The following is a 17,072-nucleotide window of genomic DNA, read 5'->3' as shown; positions in this document are numbered from 1 at the left end:
GGGCAGAGCGCGGCGCCGGCGCGCGCCCCGCCCCCCGCGCGCACGCGGAGGGCTTCGGCGGTAACGGGCGGCGGGGCCGGCTCAGGCGCTTGGAGGCCCCAGCCCCGCCGTGAGGGAGCGCCCGGGAGAAGGGAGCGCGGGAAGTACCAGCGGAGAGAAGGCTCAGAACGCGGCCCGGCGAAAGGTACAGCGACTTCAGAGAGTCACTCAGGCTGGAAAAGACCCTCGGGATCACCGAGTCCAACCCTCAGCCCGACTCTGCAAAGTTCTCCCCTACACCACATCCCCCAACATCTCATCCAAACGGCCCTTAAACACATCCAGGGATGGTGACTCCACCACCTCCCTGGGCAGCCTATTCCACTGTCTGACCACTCTTCCTGTGAAAAATATTTCACAGGAATTTCAAGAATTTTCAGAAATTTCATAATTTTCATCTCAAGTTGTTCATTTCTAGCATGGCCCCACTGCCTGGGGCATCCACCCGGCCCGGGGCAGCGCAGCCTGCCAGCTCCAGAGCTGAAAGAATGAACCACTAGGAAAGGTTTCAGACGCTGTTAAAAAAAAGTTACACTCTCTTCACAGCACACTTCTCAGAAGAGGCGTTTCCTATTCATACAGCCTTCAAGCCAGCCCCAAGCCCCACAACCCCCTCCCCAGCTGGCACCATTGCACACAGCAAACCACCCCCCGAACGGGCCTGGCCACTGGTTAGTGCTTCAGTGACTCCTTACTGTATTGGTAAGGGCTGCCCCAAGAGAGCCAGACTTTGGGTTTTCCCTCCCAAAAAAGCCCTTTTAAAAGTTTTCATAGAGAAACTTACTTATTTTCCAGAGATCAAAGACACAGGGATAAGGGAGACAGAACTTTCCCAGCACTTCCTCCACCCAAGGAAGCCTCGTAAGTTCAAACCCCACACCTAGGCTGGTAAGCCACACGACACAGATACCTGTTTGGAATGCAGTAAGATTTCTATCTATAATATGCAGTATCTCTTGCTTTCGTGAGGCAGAAAGAATATTGAAATATATGTTCTGCAAACACAAGACAATGTAGGAAGCCTGCAGTAAAACAGGGAACTGAACACAGCTCTCTTCAGATGGGCATCCCTCGCTCTAGTTTGTCTCCGATTTTGAGGCTCTACTGTTACACATTCATTATTTTGTTACAATAACAGTATTATGTTATTCATTTTACAAGATAACATATGGCTCTCAGGGTTGAACTGTTGCCCCTTAATTGCACATTAGGCTGAGACCCTCAAATCCCCTAACTACACCTGCCTGCTCTGTCTCCTCCTTATTTCTTCCCTACCCAAAATGAAAAAAGCTCCCAGCTTATATCCAAACAAATTTATGATGACATATAGATTAGAACAGTGCCACACAGAATGGAAAATGCCAGGATCTGCATAAAAAAAGTATTTTATTAATAACACATAAATAAGCACACAAAACCCTTACAGACACATTTTTCACGTAACACCACAAAACCACCTTACAGTAATTCCAGAAAAAAAAAATCCCGCTCAAGAGGCCAGCGTAAATGGGCATCACCTCCACAGTTTCAGACAACATCAAGACCACACAGGATTTCAGTAAAACCTGGTACAGTCATTACAGAGTGTATTTTCACCAGTCTAGCTCTCACTGGTTCAATGCTATGCTGGTGAAGCCACTGACAGACCAGCTGAATGGGTACACAACCTGGTTAGTCCAAGGAAGAAATCTTTAGACTATGCAATATGCTTGTTGCTGAACCACAGGCACAAGCATTTGCCCTTTGCATTTTTTAAATCAGGTGCTGTAATTCAATGCTCTGCTGTCCGCATGTCTCGATTAACATTTTGCATCATGCTTCCCACTCCAGACAGACTTGGTGGCAAATTAACATTTTACTTCTGTTTATTACAGTCCTCTAAGAATCATTAAAGACATCTCGGAGAGTCACCACTTGGGCAGAAAAGCCAACAAGAGACAAAAATCAACTTAGAAAAATGTTGCCTTTCAAAAGGGACTATGATGCCACTTCAACAGTGACGATTTCACACTTTCCAGTATCTTGATCTGTGCAGGTAACATGCAAGGACCCATCCCTAGATAAAAAAGAAAGGGATGTTTAGGACTATCTCAGCACAACGCTTCATATATTACTGCATGTTCCAGAGAGGATAAACAATAGTCTTCATGCAGACAAAAGGAAGAAAGATTAGCATCAAAATATCCAGGGAAGAATATGCTTCAACATAGATTAAGCTGATTTACAAAATTATGTTTAGTTTGAGTATTTAGATATGCACTTATTGCCCTCCATTAAAGCATGTATCTTCTCTACATATGCTGGAACAGATTCAGGAACATATTTAAATATTGTAACTAAATTTAATACAGGTTTGTGAACAGAATATGCAGTAATATTCAAAATATTCATTTTGAGAACCCTGAGCAACAGCAACCAACAGATAAGCACATCTTCTCAAAGCATGAGAACTTGATTTTTCAAAAGTAGTAGTCTTTAAATATCGAAGATCTCCTTCAATGAGGAAAACCTTAATTTTCAAAATCCAAAAATTAGAGACAACATTGAATCCTACTTCATCTAGACATACAACAGTCACACTTAATATTTAGATAGAAATGTGTTCTAGTGCACTTTCCCTTATTCACCTAAAAATTACTAAAAACCCCTTTAAAAAATAATGCAGGTTTTCTGCACTACACGGTTGCATATATAATCCCTAAAATGTTTTTATCAATGATAAGTGCAAATCTCTGTACGACTAGCAAGGTATTTTAGGAGAAGTCTATTCATAGAGCATTAATACACCTGACAGTTAATATAAGAAAATGAAGTATTTTGAACGTGGGTAGTAGTTTTTCAGCAACATCTAGACAACTTTCCTATTATTTATAAATGCAGTATGATCTTCAGGACAGTCTTCAGAAGACAAATTTGCTTTGACTACTTAGAATTGCGCCTTCTGATACCTTTATAAACTATTTAGACTATTCCAAATGAGCCCAAGCACTCCTATTAGGGCCTAAAAAAGTTAATTTCTTCAGTATAATTCCCCACCTTGCCATAAGGAATTTCATGTTCCCACAATAAACAGGTAATTCTGTAAAAAATAGATTTACGAAGCCTGATTTCCTGTGGCATTGTTTCTCATGCTTACTCTGAAAGGACAGACACACAGGTTTTCATCACAAATGCTGCATATGAGAAGTTCTTCATGGATTCCTTGGCAACTAAAGATTCTACTTCAGTTTTTTGTAAGTGTCGGCATTCAACAGAACTACCTGATCCCCCTCCACAGAAAATCTGAGATCCTGACTGCTCTCAAGCATGGTTAAACAGATCAACAGTTCAAAAGTTGCTAAAAATCATCTGTACAACTGTGTTAATTTTTATTACTTTAGGAATCACACAGTGAAAGCACAGAAGGTACTGCATAAAAACCACATTCCTACAGAATTTACCCCTGCAAGCAATGAAATGCTGAAATTTCTCAAGACAAAAGTAAATATCCTGTAACAGGAGAAAAGACTGCTTGTCAGAAGTGTGACATTGCAAGTTAAACAGAACAATAAATATTTTGGGTACCTTTTCATAGTGAGAACAGTTAGTATATCATGCAGGCCATCCTCCTTTTTATCTAGATCCTGGAGTACAATCTATTTAAAACAAAAAAATATTAAATTATAAAGTTCTCTAAATCCTTGCACAGCAGTTTAATAGAAGTGACACAATAGCTAAGGTGTGCAATTCATTCTGTTTAGCATCTCATACTAACAATTCAGCATCTAAGTGTGCCTCAGTGGACTTCATTCATCTGTAGTGCAAATCTGTGTGCTTCTAGCCAGTTGCACTGTTTCAGTGGTTTTGTTTCAGGGTCTCTCACTAAGACAGTTGGAGTACCTACAACTCTCACAGACTGCAGTAAGAGCTGATCATGTTCCTTTACTTAGGATCAGTTCTGTAATTCTTAGGAATTGTCCTTTCCCTATCCCCTTACAGATCTTTGGGCAGGACCAAGGTGGAATAACTATTTTCTCAAGTATTCCACCCATTTCAGCCACACCTGCCCCCTCCCTGATGCTTTAAGTGCACTGAAGCCAAGGTAAGCACATCATCACTGTTTCAAACAAGTTGTGTTCTCTCAATAGGTTGACTCCCAAGTAATATCTTTATATCAGGTGAGGATTTAATCACATCTTACCACTGTGAAAAATCAAGTGTGGTATTTAATACCGAGATCCTGTCCAATCTAGGAAGATCAAAAAGTAATCAACAGCACAAACACGAGCTACATCATTACCTCCAGCAGTTTTATTTCTAAAATGTTGGAAGATGTGCGCTACTGGAATGACTGCTTATGATCTTTTATCCCAGGTGAGCTTACCACAGTGCCAAACAAACCCAGCCAGCCATTTAGAAATTCAAAAGGGAAACTTCCACTTCTTTAAAAAGTGCTTCAATACTTCATAACACATTTACAGAGAGCACTTAAAGACTGCTTCCAAAGAGATGCATGTCATTCTAATTTTGAAACAAGAAGTTTTGGTAGGGGTGAGATTGGTTTCAGGTTGGTTTTTTTCTTCTTTTTCCAACTTTTCAGGGTTTTTTTTTTATTTCCAAGTAGTTGATATTAAAAGTGCATATGAATGTGTATACACTCACCTGTGCAAATTTACCTTCTTCATTCATGGGACTTTTCCCCAATGACTCGTATAGTTCAAGGCATACAGAAGAAGTGTTTCCAGGAGCATGCAGAGTGTGCTGCCTTCGAGCTGGTAATGGTGTCCCTGATGGAAATAGCACTGTGAATTTGTCAGCCCCTGACTCGTCTACTCCCTTTAAAAAGAAAAAAAAAGTTCATGCCTTTCTCTTAAGTACTTTACTGAGCTGGAAGTGTTACAACAGTGCTCCATGAGAAAAGAAATCCAAGATTCGTTTTCTCTGCCACATTTACCATCACAGCAAGTTAAAAAAAAAATTGACATTCCTATAAATAAATGAAGTCCAGCTATTACAACATAGCAAAGACATAATCTATCTCCCCTTAAAATCAGTTTTTCCTGTCATTTTTTTGGTCAATAAACCTGTTACCACTTACTGCTGAGCTATAGCCAGTCTGTAGAACTAATAATAATACTGTTTCTCCAACATCAATCATGCATAAGAAGTGCTATATATTCACTGCAGCAGTAAAATTTTCTAAGTTAAATAATTTTAGCCTTACCTTAAGAAGAATATCTTTGGCAGAACATTCAATAAGTGCTTCTTCTTCTAACAAAGGATTCTCTTTCCCTAGCAGAATTCCTGCCTCTATGGCTGCACCAATGGGAATAACTTCATCTGGAGGAATTGAATTCAGTAATTCCACAGTTGGGAAAATGTCTTTGATCAGCTGCTGTAGCTTCGGAATTCGAGCAGACCCGCCACACAGGACTACCTGGAAAACATGCCTTAATGATTTCAAATCTTTCTTCCAACAGATAAGACAGACAGGTCACAACCTGCAATACAGAAATGCAAACTGCTCTGGGATATTTCATCATCTTTGGTTGTTAAAAGAAAAACTGATTCTATCTTTCTATCTTGCAAGTTGGAAACGGTGCCTTGAAAAAGTGTTTCATATAGTAAGCATCAGCTAGATAAAGCAACATTTTAAAATTAAGGAAATAATCATAAAACAACATTAGGTTGGAAGGGACCTCCAGAGGTCATGACCTCCTGCCCAGAACAGGTCCAGTTACAACAGGCTGCTCAGGTTCTGATCTCTATGGATATAGATTCCACAGACTCTGGCCCTTGTTTCAGTGTTTGATTACCCTCACACTACCAATTCTCTTCTTGGCATCTAAAATTTCCCTATGTTGCAACTTGTGCTGCTTGCCTCTCACCTTTCCATCATGCACCTAAGGAAGAAGTAAGTCAGGTTTTGTCTCGATTAGGCAGCACTAGTCTCCCCTGAGCCTCTTCTTACAGGTGGGCAAACCCAGCTCTCTTGGCCCAAACCACCTCGGTAGGCCCCCAAGTGGACTGGCTCCAGTAGGTCAGTACCTTTGACTCATGTGAAGCCCAAAAAGGCTGAGATTGTACCTGGACACTCTGTCCCAGTACCAAAGAGGGAAACATGCCTTCCTACACCCATGGCTGCTCAGGCAGGCTGCTGACTGCTATGAAGCTTACCATCTATTAGAACCCTCACGTCTTCTCCTGCAAAGCTGCTTTCTAACAACCACTAGCCTATCCTGCCACAGGGGATTATTCCATCCCAGACTCTACATTTGCCTTTGTTGACCTTCATGATGTTCTTTTCCATTGGACTAGATGATCACTGTAGATGCCTTCCAACTGAAATAGTCTATTCTATTATATACATTTCTCTCAACTTTTTCAACCCCACTGAATAGCAGCCTTGACCTACAGTGGTATTGATTGCTCCCCTCATTTGGTACTGCCTGCAAACTTGCTGGGAGCACAGGCTACCCCATCATCCGTGTATTAATAGAGACATTAAATGGTATTAGCCCAGTATCAAATCCTGAGGGATGTCACTGACAACCAGCCATCCCTCCCTTACTGATCTTGTGCAAGAAAAAAAAAAAAAAGTCAATCCTTAAAACCTTTGTTACAGTAACTTTGCTGAGATCATCCAGATCTGGAAACAAAGTTAATTCCCACTTTTCTTCATGTAAAACATAACTTCTGAGTTGTAAATTAGGTTAATTTATTTTTACATTTAAAGTGGCCCCCTCTGCCCGAGCATTAAGGCCTGAGAGAACAGCACATTGGGCCACCTAAAAAAATACTGCCACCAGAAAACATTCTCTGAACTGTGGCCTTGGATACTTCATTATTCTGCCAGTGACACTCAGATATGACACAGCAAACATTAATTAAGGTCTGAAATAGCATCAAGCATCATTAAAAGTGCCAGCTAGAATTCACTGCAGAATTTATGTCCCAATTCCACCAGCAGTAAATGCAGCATTATTTGCCACACACAGGTGCACTGGGGTTGAGAGGAAGTTAACTCTTATACCAAAGCAAAAGATGTTTGAATGAAACTAGTAATGTTTGCTACTTTACTCACCATCTTTGGTATTAAAGCACTCTATGGTTTGGCACCTAATGTGTTCCTAAGTTTTTTAAGCTAAAAAGGAGGCGCAGAGGCACTAAGCGATTTGTTCAACTCATAAGACAGAAGTCAAAACTCGGGCTTTCTTCAGAAGTGTCAGCAAACCCCATCCAAAGCTCAGTGAAGGCAGAAGAAAGTCTATATACTACACTTAAAGAAGGTACTCCTTGGCTCTACCAGGAGTTACACAAACACATCAAGTGGGGACAAATCCTCCACCATTTACTCAACACACAGCAGTAACTCTGACTCTACCTTATACTTAACTTCCAAGTAACCAAAATCAAAGCAAAGATAGGAGGTTCTAAAGACCTTGAGTCTACATACTTTGTTGAATCTGAGCCAAAAATGCTTAAACACATAATGAAATAATCTGAGTCTACAAGGAAACAGGCCCCATAAATACTTTTCTTGTGGAGTTATAAGGCATACTACAGACAAGTGATTTCTATTATTACCTTATTAATATCGTCTGCTGTAAATCCAACTTGCTGCAAGAGCTTTTTAATTGCTTCTACACATTTACTAAAAAGTGAAGAACAGATAAGTTCAAACCTGGCCCTAGAAGGGAAAAAAAATAAAAATTCAAGTAGTGTCATATCATCTTTAAGAGACAAATACCTGAAATAGAAGAACAATCATTTTTAGAATATACTTTGGTTCTATAGCTATACCTGGTACTAAGGGATTTTTGTAAACAAAAATCAATCATCTAATTTCCCAATTATTGATCCTGAGGGAGTGATTTTGTTGTTGTTGTTGTGAAAAGACCTGTACTATTGATTCCATCATTAACACCTACATGGAATGCACATTCATTCTTCTTCAGGGTACTAGAGGAAAAAACAGTATTATTGCCTTGACAAAAAAACAGTTTTGTCTTGATTCATATGTGAAAGAAAGAAGCAAAAATCTGGGAACTGCTTCACCATCTTTAAAATGGAGACACAAAGACACAAATGTGCCTCTTGAATTTTCAGAGGCAAATCAAGCTGTGTCCTGATTTGCACACAGGGAGTAGGTTAAGCAAATTGAAAAACAAGCTTGTGCTTGCTTCAGGCTCTTTCAAGCCTGAAGAGGAAGTTTTCATAGAATCATATGATAGAATGGTTTGGGTTGGAGGGGACCTTAAAGATCATCTAGTTCCAACCCCCCCTGCCACGAGCAGGGACACCTTCCACTAGACCAGCTTGCTCAAAGCCCCATCCAGCCTGGCCTTGAACACTTCCAGGGAGGGGGCAGCCACAACTTCTCTGGGCAACTTGTTCAGTGCCTCACCACCCTTACAGTAAAGAATTTCTTCTTTACATCTAATTAAATCTACCTTCTCTCACTTTAAAACCGTTACTACTCATCCTCTCACTACATGGCCTTGTAAGAAGTTTTACTCTGTATGAATACAGCAAGTCAAATCCTGCAACGCCAGCATTTTTATCTAAAACTGAGACAAAACAAGCTCTACAGTATTGCTTCTCACACTTGTGCCTTATTTTACCAGATCCAACTGCTGCAGCAGTGGATGCACAGTTCTGGAATTGAAAAGTCTATTTCATTTTGTTAAAGCTGCTGCTGACTGTAAGAGCAAAGTGGCTAAACATCTCACTAAGAGATCATTCCGAGAGAAAAAGAGTAAGACACAGCAGTAGGAACAAAAAGACAAAAATCATCTTCCTATTCCAGCTGTCAAAAAGAGGCAACATCAAGACTTCCATGGCCCTTATCATTCCAGAGCTCATTTAGATGAAAGAGTCCAAGTGTCTTCTTTTCTTTAAGGAAAATCCAACAACTAAAACAAAAATGAGGGGACCACCTTGAGTAATTACAGTATCTATTCCTCTTTCATCAACAACCAGACTCCAAAGATGGGGTCTCCTTTTTGCACTTTATCTTCTACCCATTAGGGCAACATTGTTAGTGTTACTACCCTAACCACTACAGATCGCATCATAGAAGAACCATCAATATAAAACAAAGCAAGCTGGTGTTCTATCTTACTTCCATTTCCAAAATTAATGCCACCAAAAATGAAAGCTTGTTAAACATGCTAAGTACCACCTAGAAAGATTTCAAGCACACTTTTATATCAAAGCAGTAGCTTCGAGATTTGGTTTACCTGGACACATTACAATCAAAATCCAATCCATCGTACAATGAATCTACAAAACAGTTTGCACTTCCCAGGGTTGATAAAGAGTGCTTTGCAATATCAGCGCTGTTCATTAACTTCATCATGGCTCTGGGATTTCCTCTAATATCATGTTTACAAGACCTACATTTAAAAAAAAAAAAGAAGAGATACCAGTTTAGAAAGGCAGGTATTTGAGTGATAAAGCTAACTTTCTGAAAGGAAAAACAGGTTAAAGCTATTGAACTTTTTTTTCCTGTACACATTTTAGCATTATCTACAACGTCACTGTTGAAAGCTTGCAAAGAATAAAAGTTTCTATTTCAGTTTCACCTCAAGAACACTGTGTGGAGGCACCCTGAACTCCAGCATTAGTGTTTATCATATAGATTTAAGTCTTTCTGAACAAAACCTGTAAGTGACTGCAAGGAACAGAAAGAAGAGGTCTGCAAGTTAACCAGTTTTAACCACAGATTAAGAAGAAATAGAACACAGAACATTAGACACATCAACAAAACAGTATGTTTCACCCAGAAAGTCTCCTGCAATAGTACACAACTGACCACCTCAAGATCACTAGAGCTAACGGCAATGCATTTGTTCATTTTTGTCCATCATAGGATGATTTCAGTCTGATGACCTAAGCCTCTCCACAGTCCTTCATGCTAACAAGAAAAGCAAACAAAACCCACACAGGTGAATTCCCTGCCAGCCCAAAAGCTTGTGACTGAAAGGATGTAAGCAGCCTGTAGTCACATACATTACTTGAAACATAGAACAGTTCATAGCTGAACCCTTATAGTTCAACACTGACTTCAGGGAGCATCTAGCAAAACCAAAGTATTTCCCACTCTTCCTCCTTGGCCCTCAACAACTGACTGTTCCTTTAATATCTTTGAGCCATTTCACTTGCACACAGGCTGCTCGATCTGACAACCTAGATGTGTTTGGTTTTTTTGAGACCAAGCGTATGACAACGAAGTGCCTGTCCTAACAGCAACATGCTTGGAATTCCAAACCTACCTCTGAAATTCAGAAGCTAAGTGTTGTGCTAGAGCTTCTGTGAAGCAAACTCCACCAATGCTATCATCTGTGTTTGTAGCAAGCACACGATATATTCCACTGTTTACTTCTATGACTGTGATAGAAAGTGATGTTCCACCAAGTTTATAAACCAACACATTGCTGCCATGTTAAAAAAAAAAAATCAAAAATAGCATTAATAAGCAATCTGAAATTATGTTAACTTTGACACACTGTCTAAAAGGATTACCACCATATAATGTATTGCAGGTTTCAATGAGTTTTCCCAAGAGAATTTGATTTGGGGTGTTTGTACTACTGACTACTTGACAATGTCCCATAAAGAACAAAATTAGTTTATTTCATACAGTGAGAGTAGCCAACGTTTTTCCTACAATTGAGAATTAAACACTACATTTGAGATTATAGGCAGGAATTATATGAGACGGGTAAAAATACCAAACAAGAAAAAACCCATCTGTTTGCACTGACAGCAGTCTTTGTTATTTTGAAAATCTTGTGAATTATCTGAATATTCATAAGGGAAACCCAACACACCTACTGAACACAGGAACTCTGCTTTAGTTCTTCTGGCATCTGTAAAGTGACCCCATCTCCCACGATTAAAAAACAGCTATGCCAAAATTTCTTTAAGAAGGGATGCATTTTTCTTCAAGCCAATCAGTTCATTAAAGACCAGGGCAGAATCTGAGGACAGATCTTTAAAGACCATTCTAAACAAATAAAAACCAAAATAAAGGATTTAAACCCCTACAGACTTACAACTTCTAAATTGTTGTTGGCTTTATTAAGACAAGAAAAACAAGCCTTAAATCATTAATTTTGTCTTGGCTGCTAAGGCAACACAGCATTCCCTCATCTTAAGATTTCTCAGGATTTAAGTACAGCAGCTTAAATTTAAGAAGTCAAATATCAGGATTTTACCTTTTCCCAGTGGGTGAATCTTGGCCAATTCCGTAAGCCAGGAGAGCTGCAGATGGTTCATGAATTAATCTCATAACATTAAATCCAGCAGCTGCAGCTGCTTCCCTGTGGTAAGGCATAACAGCATTTCATTTTACTTTAATGATTTCACTATAGTCATGCATGCTATTAAGATTTCATCTGAACTACGTATGTCACCAACTCAGAACTTCGTTACAGCATGGTATTAACAAAGTGACTGGAAAAGAAAGGTATGAAGAAGTTCAGTTGCTACTGTGTTCTTCAGGTACCTGGATCTGCTGTGCGCTCATCGTCAAAGAAAACACGGATGTATCAGTCTACATACCCCACAAAAAACAGCAGACACCCCCTCAACTACAAGATGAAAAACCCGACCCTCAATCAAGCTTGGTAACTTATCTTCAAGTGTGGCATCAGAAGTTCTTGGTATGTTATTCCAATGGATATCATGCTAGGAAAATTGATGTTACTTCCAAATCAAGTTACCACATCTCACTTCTAACAGTTTCTTTACATGTTTTCTTGAAGCTTCAGTAACCCTAAGACTGCCCTGCAAGTTGTTTCCCCCACTTTGAAGTTATTTTGAAACTTGTATACCAAAGCAATAGAATGCTTCATTATACTTACTGCAACTACCCCGCTCACTAATTTTTCATGACCAACTTTAAGTGTGTTTTAAGTATTTCATGACAGTCAAACATAAGGGCTTCTACATATCAGAAAGTAGAAACAGATGCTGCCAAGTACATACACCTTTAAGTCTACTTATGTTTTCATATGGAGAAACTTTTACAGTAGAACTTTTTCCAAACAGAACTTCCAGGTAGAATACTGGTGTGTATTCCGTATCTGCTCTCTGACAAAACAGTCCTCAATAACATCACATAACGCTACTTGGTTTGGTGAGTATTATTGTATGAAGGGATGGGAAATTATGGAGGAGGGCTAAGAAACTATTTGCATTTCAAAGGGGACACTGAAGATCCGCATCTGAAATGACATTCTATCCTTGATGATACAAAAATTCCCTCTCACTTCAGTTGATTCAGAATTTCATTTTGGTTACAACAGCAAATTCCATGAAAAGTTTCTAAAGTCAGGATTTAGTCTCCTGCTTTCACATTTTCACAATTCAAGTAACATCCCAATGTCTTGACTGATAGTTGCAAGCTGAAGTCCAGCAGGAGAATTCCCATTGCTGATCTGCCAGCCGGTCTGCTTTAGGCACGTTAAATAACAGAAAAATCTTAATCCTCTTACCCAAGGGCATTTTTCTGATTCTCTCCAAAATCAAATGGTACAGTGATAACAACGTCATTTACATCTGAACCCAATGCAGACTGAGCAGTTTCTGTTTATAAACATAGGCAGAACATGTTGATTAAAAGCAAAAAAACAATATACCACAACTTAAAAGTATGAGGACAGATTAAAAAACTAAATCATGTTATGATTTTACTAATTATATACCTTTCATTTTACTGAAAATTAGTTTTGCCACATCTTCTGGGTTAATAAATTTATTATCTATTTCATACTGAAGTTTTCCATTCTTCTCAATTATCTGTAAGCAAAACCAACATACCTTTGTTAGATACATAATTTGGGTATTAACATAAAGTAATGTTTAATTTAGTTTCTGTTCGAAGTAGAAAGCACTGGACTGTGTAAACACTTTCTGCGTTAGCACTCTACTATAAGAAAATAAATGCTTCCAAGATGCTCATCAAAGATGACAAGAAAACCTTGTATGATACAACAGCCCTGACAGTGACATTAACATGGACTTAAAAACTCAAGACTTTTTCTATTAAAAAGCTTGCTTTAGTACAAAAGCAACATTTAGAACAAAAGTACTTGCCTGCTTGTCTTCCATAAGAAAAAATAACAACTATTTATATAAGCATAACAATATGAACAGAAAAAACAGGAAAAACTCATTCCTTCTTTAGGGATGTATTTTCCAGGACAATTTTTCTCTTGTTTTGCAAAATCGTTTCTAGTAACAAGCACAGTATTATCCAAATTAAATACTAAGATTAAATCAAGTGGTTAAGCATTTTTAATCACAAGATGCTGTAACCTGAGCATCTTCTACCAGCACTAAGAAGCTCCACAACACTATTACCCAAATATATTAAGAATCTTCCCTTTTGAGAATGGCCAAGAGATACATAAAATTTTTCTGCTGGTCTATAGTATGATGCCAGATTTCAGAACACGAGTAAGTTCTCTACTTTACAAAAAGAGAAACATTCTATATAGCAACAATTGGACCTCATACAATGAGAGCTGATCACTACAGAACACAAACATGGGGCGGCACAAACAGTTCCAAAAAGAAAAGTATAAAATGATATAAATTATTTGGGAAACAACAGAAAACTACATCATACTCACTGAACATTTGCTTTCTGCAATATATTTCTCAGCCTGTGGGTCACCAGAGCTGTCCAGACAAATTCAAAATAGCAAAATAAATCATATGCTCAAGGGTAATTGCACAAATTCATCTTGCTGATATTCCTTATAATGTCTACAGCATACGAAGCTATACTTCAACCAAAATTCCCATTTCCACTCTATAGATACAGTTACACAGGAGAAGAAAACCCAGCTGTTTTGGGTTCTGACTACTGGTATCTTTCAGTCTCCTTTCCCCAAACTAATGATTGAAAAAATACTTACTATTTAGTGAAAAGGGAAAAAAAAAATGAACACATTGTTTTAACCTGGTATCCCCAATATTCATAAAAGATTTCAGTGGCACCTTTGTTGCATTGGCTGAAATAACATGACAGCAGTAAGCTGACTATCCTTAATCCTTTACTAACCATGTAAAGTTATGCATCTAAAAAGTGATGAGAAATACATCAGAATGGACATCATCTTGTCAACTCCTTTCAAAGAAAGGGCTGTAACACACAGCCAGGTTATCACTGAAAAGTTTTGTCACATCTCTGATGTTAAACTTAAACCAACAAGTTTTGCTCTCGTACCGCTGTTAACTGCCAGTGCAAATCTCCACATCTCCACTACCTGAGGAATCACAACTGACATTATGTCAATGTATTTCACAATCATAATAAAAGCAATACAAAGTTTCATGCAAATAAAACCACAGTGGATTTCAGCCACAGGAAAACACTTAGGTAACAAGAACACATTTTAGTTAAGAAACTTGAGTACGTGTTAAAAGCATATATGCAACTTGCTACTAAATTTCAAAATTTGATTTTTGCAGACAAATTCAGATATGAAATACTATGCCTGTCTACTCCTGGAATGAAGTGTAGAATAAGAAGTTCATAAGATATAACATATTCTCCTATCAATGCCAGCTTAACCAGTATCACACTAGATTAAAACACCTTCATTATCAGTGCTAAGACTATGTTCCACTGACCAGCTGTAATGGGGAAAAGTAAACTTCTCACCTTCCCTTTCACACTTGCTCTCTTACCTTCGCCCAAGGATCTGCTTTACTTTCACTACAGTATTTGAAATATTTCTTATTCTACTTTGCTTTGCAGCCAAACCAACAACCTGAATGAAAAATAAAGAAAAAAAGCAAAGTAAGCAACAGAGCTGCCCTCCTCTCCGAACCCCAACCTCGGAAGAGAAGCCTCACCTCCTCGCTTTCTGAGAAAGCCACCACCGCAGGAGTGACCCTGTCCCCGGCGTCGTTGGCGACCACGTCTGCGCGGCCATCCTGCGGACAGAGGCACCGCCCATGAGCCGCCCTCGGGGCACCTCGCACCCCTCAGGGCTCTACTGGCGGCGTGACCCCGTCAGGGGACAGAGACGGCCGCGGCCCACCCCCTCCTCCCGCCAGGGACCCCCGAGCAGCCACGGCGCCTCCGTCCCGGCCCGCCCGGGCGCGGCGCGGGGAGCAGCCCCTCACCTTATAGACGGCGGCGCAGGCACAGGTAGCACCCAAGTGGACACCGATGGCCGCCATGAGCCCCTCCGGCTTCACGTGCGAACACCCGCCGCCCCACAATACACCGCGCGCCCCCAGCTCCCAACCAATCCCGCTGCCCTCTGCTCCCCGGCCGCCAATCAAAGCCCGCACCGCCCTCTTTCGCAAACCAATCGCGGGGAGGCGCACTTGGAAGTGCCGTCATCGGCGGAGCAGCCAATGAGAAAAAAAACGAGCGGGTGACGTCATCACGCATGGCAACGGGGTAGGCTCTGTGCGCGAGGCGCGGGAAGTGAGGCGGTACGCGGCCGCTGAGGGGAGTTGGTGGGGCGGAGCGCGGGGCCCGCTCCGGCTCCGGTTTATTTAACCCCGGAAGACCCAACTGTTGAGAAAAGAGATTAAAATGGGGAAAAGCAAACGCAGCTATTTTGTGCGTGTGCTGGGGCGTGTGTTTTATGTCAGCGGCATCTCTCGTGGTTTAATCGCAGGCAATGAAGCATATGGAGACGGTATAAACATTTTTTTTTAATCCAAGTGCTGTAGGTATTAGCGAAGCTGTCAAGCTGAAGTGCTGATTTTGCATAATCTAAGCAGGCATGACCAAAGTCTGGAAGCAAAGCTCTGTCTGGTTATGTTGCACTTCTAGTGGAGAAATCCATCTTGGCATCACCAGGGGGAGGAAATAATTTCTAATCAATCCTGGGGGAATTTAGCATCACTCACACAGAATTCATTTCATCCTGGCCAGAGCTGTCATCATGTTGAAGGCTCCTCAGATTTCATATAACCCTGTAATGGGCACAGCAAAGTTAAGGGGGAGCAGGTCACCCCGTATGTGTGACCTCTCACTGCAAAGATGGCAGCGCTTCTGTAGATTTGGGTGCTCATCTGCCTCTCGTTTCCCTGCGGAGTTTAAGTGCCCTGTAGTACCATCTCTGCATCATTCTGAAGTAAAGATTGCCCTTATCCTGCTTTATATATGGTATGTTGAACGTTAAAGGAATGAATCAAGATCACATAGAGGTGTAAGGAGCTACCTGGAGTTGCAAAGGGATTTCGCATCCCAAAAGTGATCCTGGGCTTCTTAAGTCACGGGACAATCTTCCTTTCAGTAATCAAGCTTGCTGGAGTCTGATCAAAGGCTGGAGCTCAGATTGTCAGCAGTCCGTGCTCGGGAGATTATCACAGTGTTGATAAAGGCAAAACTTGTCCAACTGAAAACAATACCTTTGAAGTTTGTCCAACTTGCAGCTCCTTTCTGCCTCCTCTTGTAAACAGAGGAGTGAAAAGAGAAGGGCAGAGCTGAGCAGGAGAGACCTGTGGGGACTGGAGAAAGGTGTTGTAGAAGAAAGCAATGATAGAAGTGATGCTTTTGGCAAAAGCAAAGGTGGAGGGAATCTGTGAAGAGACACTGAAGATAGGAGGGTAAAGGAGAACAGAAGCCCCTAGTACAGAAACCAAGAATATTTTTCCCGTGCTTTCCCCCAAATCCTAATACCAGTTGCACCATTTGTGGCAATGTGCTGGTAATTAGAACCTAAACCAGTATGTGTAATCTGTGCATCAAAAAGTGCTTGTGGCCACACTGCTAACATCTCCTACACAACTAAGCACATCCATGGTTATTTTCCAGTTGTTGTTATGCCATGGACACATCAGGATGGACACACAGAAGTTCTGCTTATCTTAACTAAAGCAGTTAATGTTCTTCCCAGGTGTAAGCAAACCTGAGTGGAAGCAGACAAGAAATGCCTTGGCAGAGGTTTGTGGTGGCCAGTAGTGTTTGAGGAGTGAAAAGCCCTTTTTTGTGTCCTTCCTATTTTTTCAGGTAGTGTCCTTAGCTAATGGGAAGCTCTGCGGTTGCACTGAGCTTGAGGGAGCTGAGAGAT

The 17,072-nt window shown here is 40.5% G+C and overlaps 1 protein-coding gene across 4 annotated transcripts; it reads right to left on the bottom strand.

Moving 5' to 3' along the window:
- Nucleotides 1-1,408: 1,408 nt before the first annotated feature.
- Nucleotides 1,409-15,252, bottom strand: HSPA14 (heat shock protein family A (Hsp70) member 14). Of its 4 annotated transcripts, none has more exons than XR_012629121.1 (14): nucleotides 15,166-15,252; nucleotides 14,893-14,973; nucleotides 14,725-14,807; nucleotides 13,662-13,710; nucleotides 12,732-12,825; nucleotides 12,522-12,612; nucleotides 11,241-11,345; nucleotides 10,296-10,457; nucleotides 9,261-9,416; nucleotides 7,606-7,708; nucleotides 5,243-5,455; nucleotides 4,681-4,805; nucleotides 3,604-3,674; nucleotides 1,409-2,095 (listed from the first exon to the last, which is right to left on the bottom strand). XR_012629121.1 is itself a non-coding variant. In XM_074869820.1 (14 exons), the coding sequence occupies exons 1-14, from the start codon at nucleotides 15,220-15,222 to the stop codon at nucleotides 2,017-2,019; spliced, it is 1,518 nt and encodes a 505-aa protein (XP_074725921.1). In that variant the 5' UTR covers nucleotides 15,223-15,252; the 3' UTR covers nucleotides 1,409-2,016. The 4 variants fall into 4 exon arrangements, 3 of the variants coding, with proteins under 3 accessions (XP_074725921.1, XP_074725923.1, XP_074725922.1); XM_074869820.1 differs by having other exon boundaries at nucleotides 4,681-4,854; XM_074869822.1 differs by lacking the exon at nucleotides 10,296-10,457 and having other exon boundaries at nucleotides 4,681-4,854.
- Between the last annotated feature and the right edge of the window lie 1,820 nt (nucleotides 15,253-17,072).

Source organism: Strix uralensis, chromosome 5, assembly GCF_047716275.1.
Source record: "Strix uralensis isolate ZFMK-TIS-50842 chromosome 5, bStrUra1, whole genome shotgun sequence".
Lineage (NCBI taxonomy): Eukaryota > Metazoa > Chordata > Aves > Strigiformes > Strigidae > Strix > Strix uralensis.
Note: the sequence above shows the minus strand (reverse complement) of the source record. Positions and strands in the feature narration are given on the sequence as shown.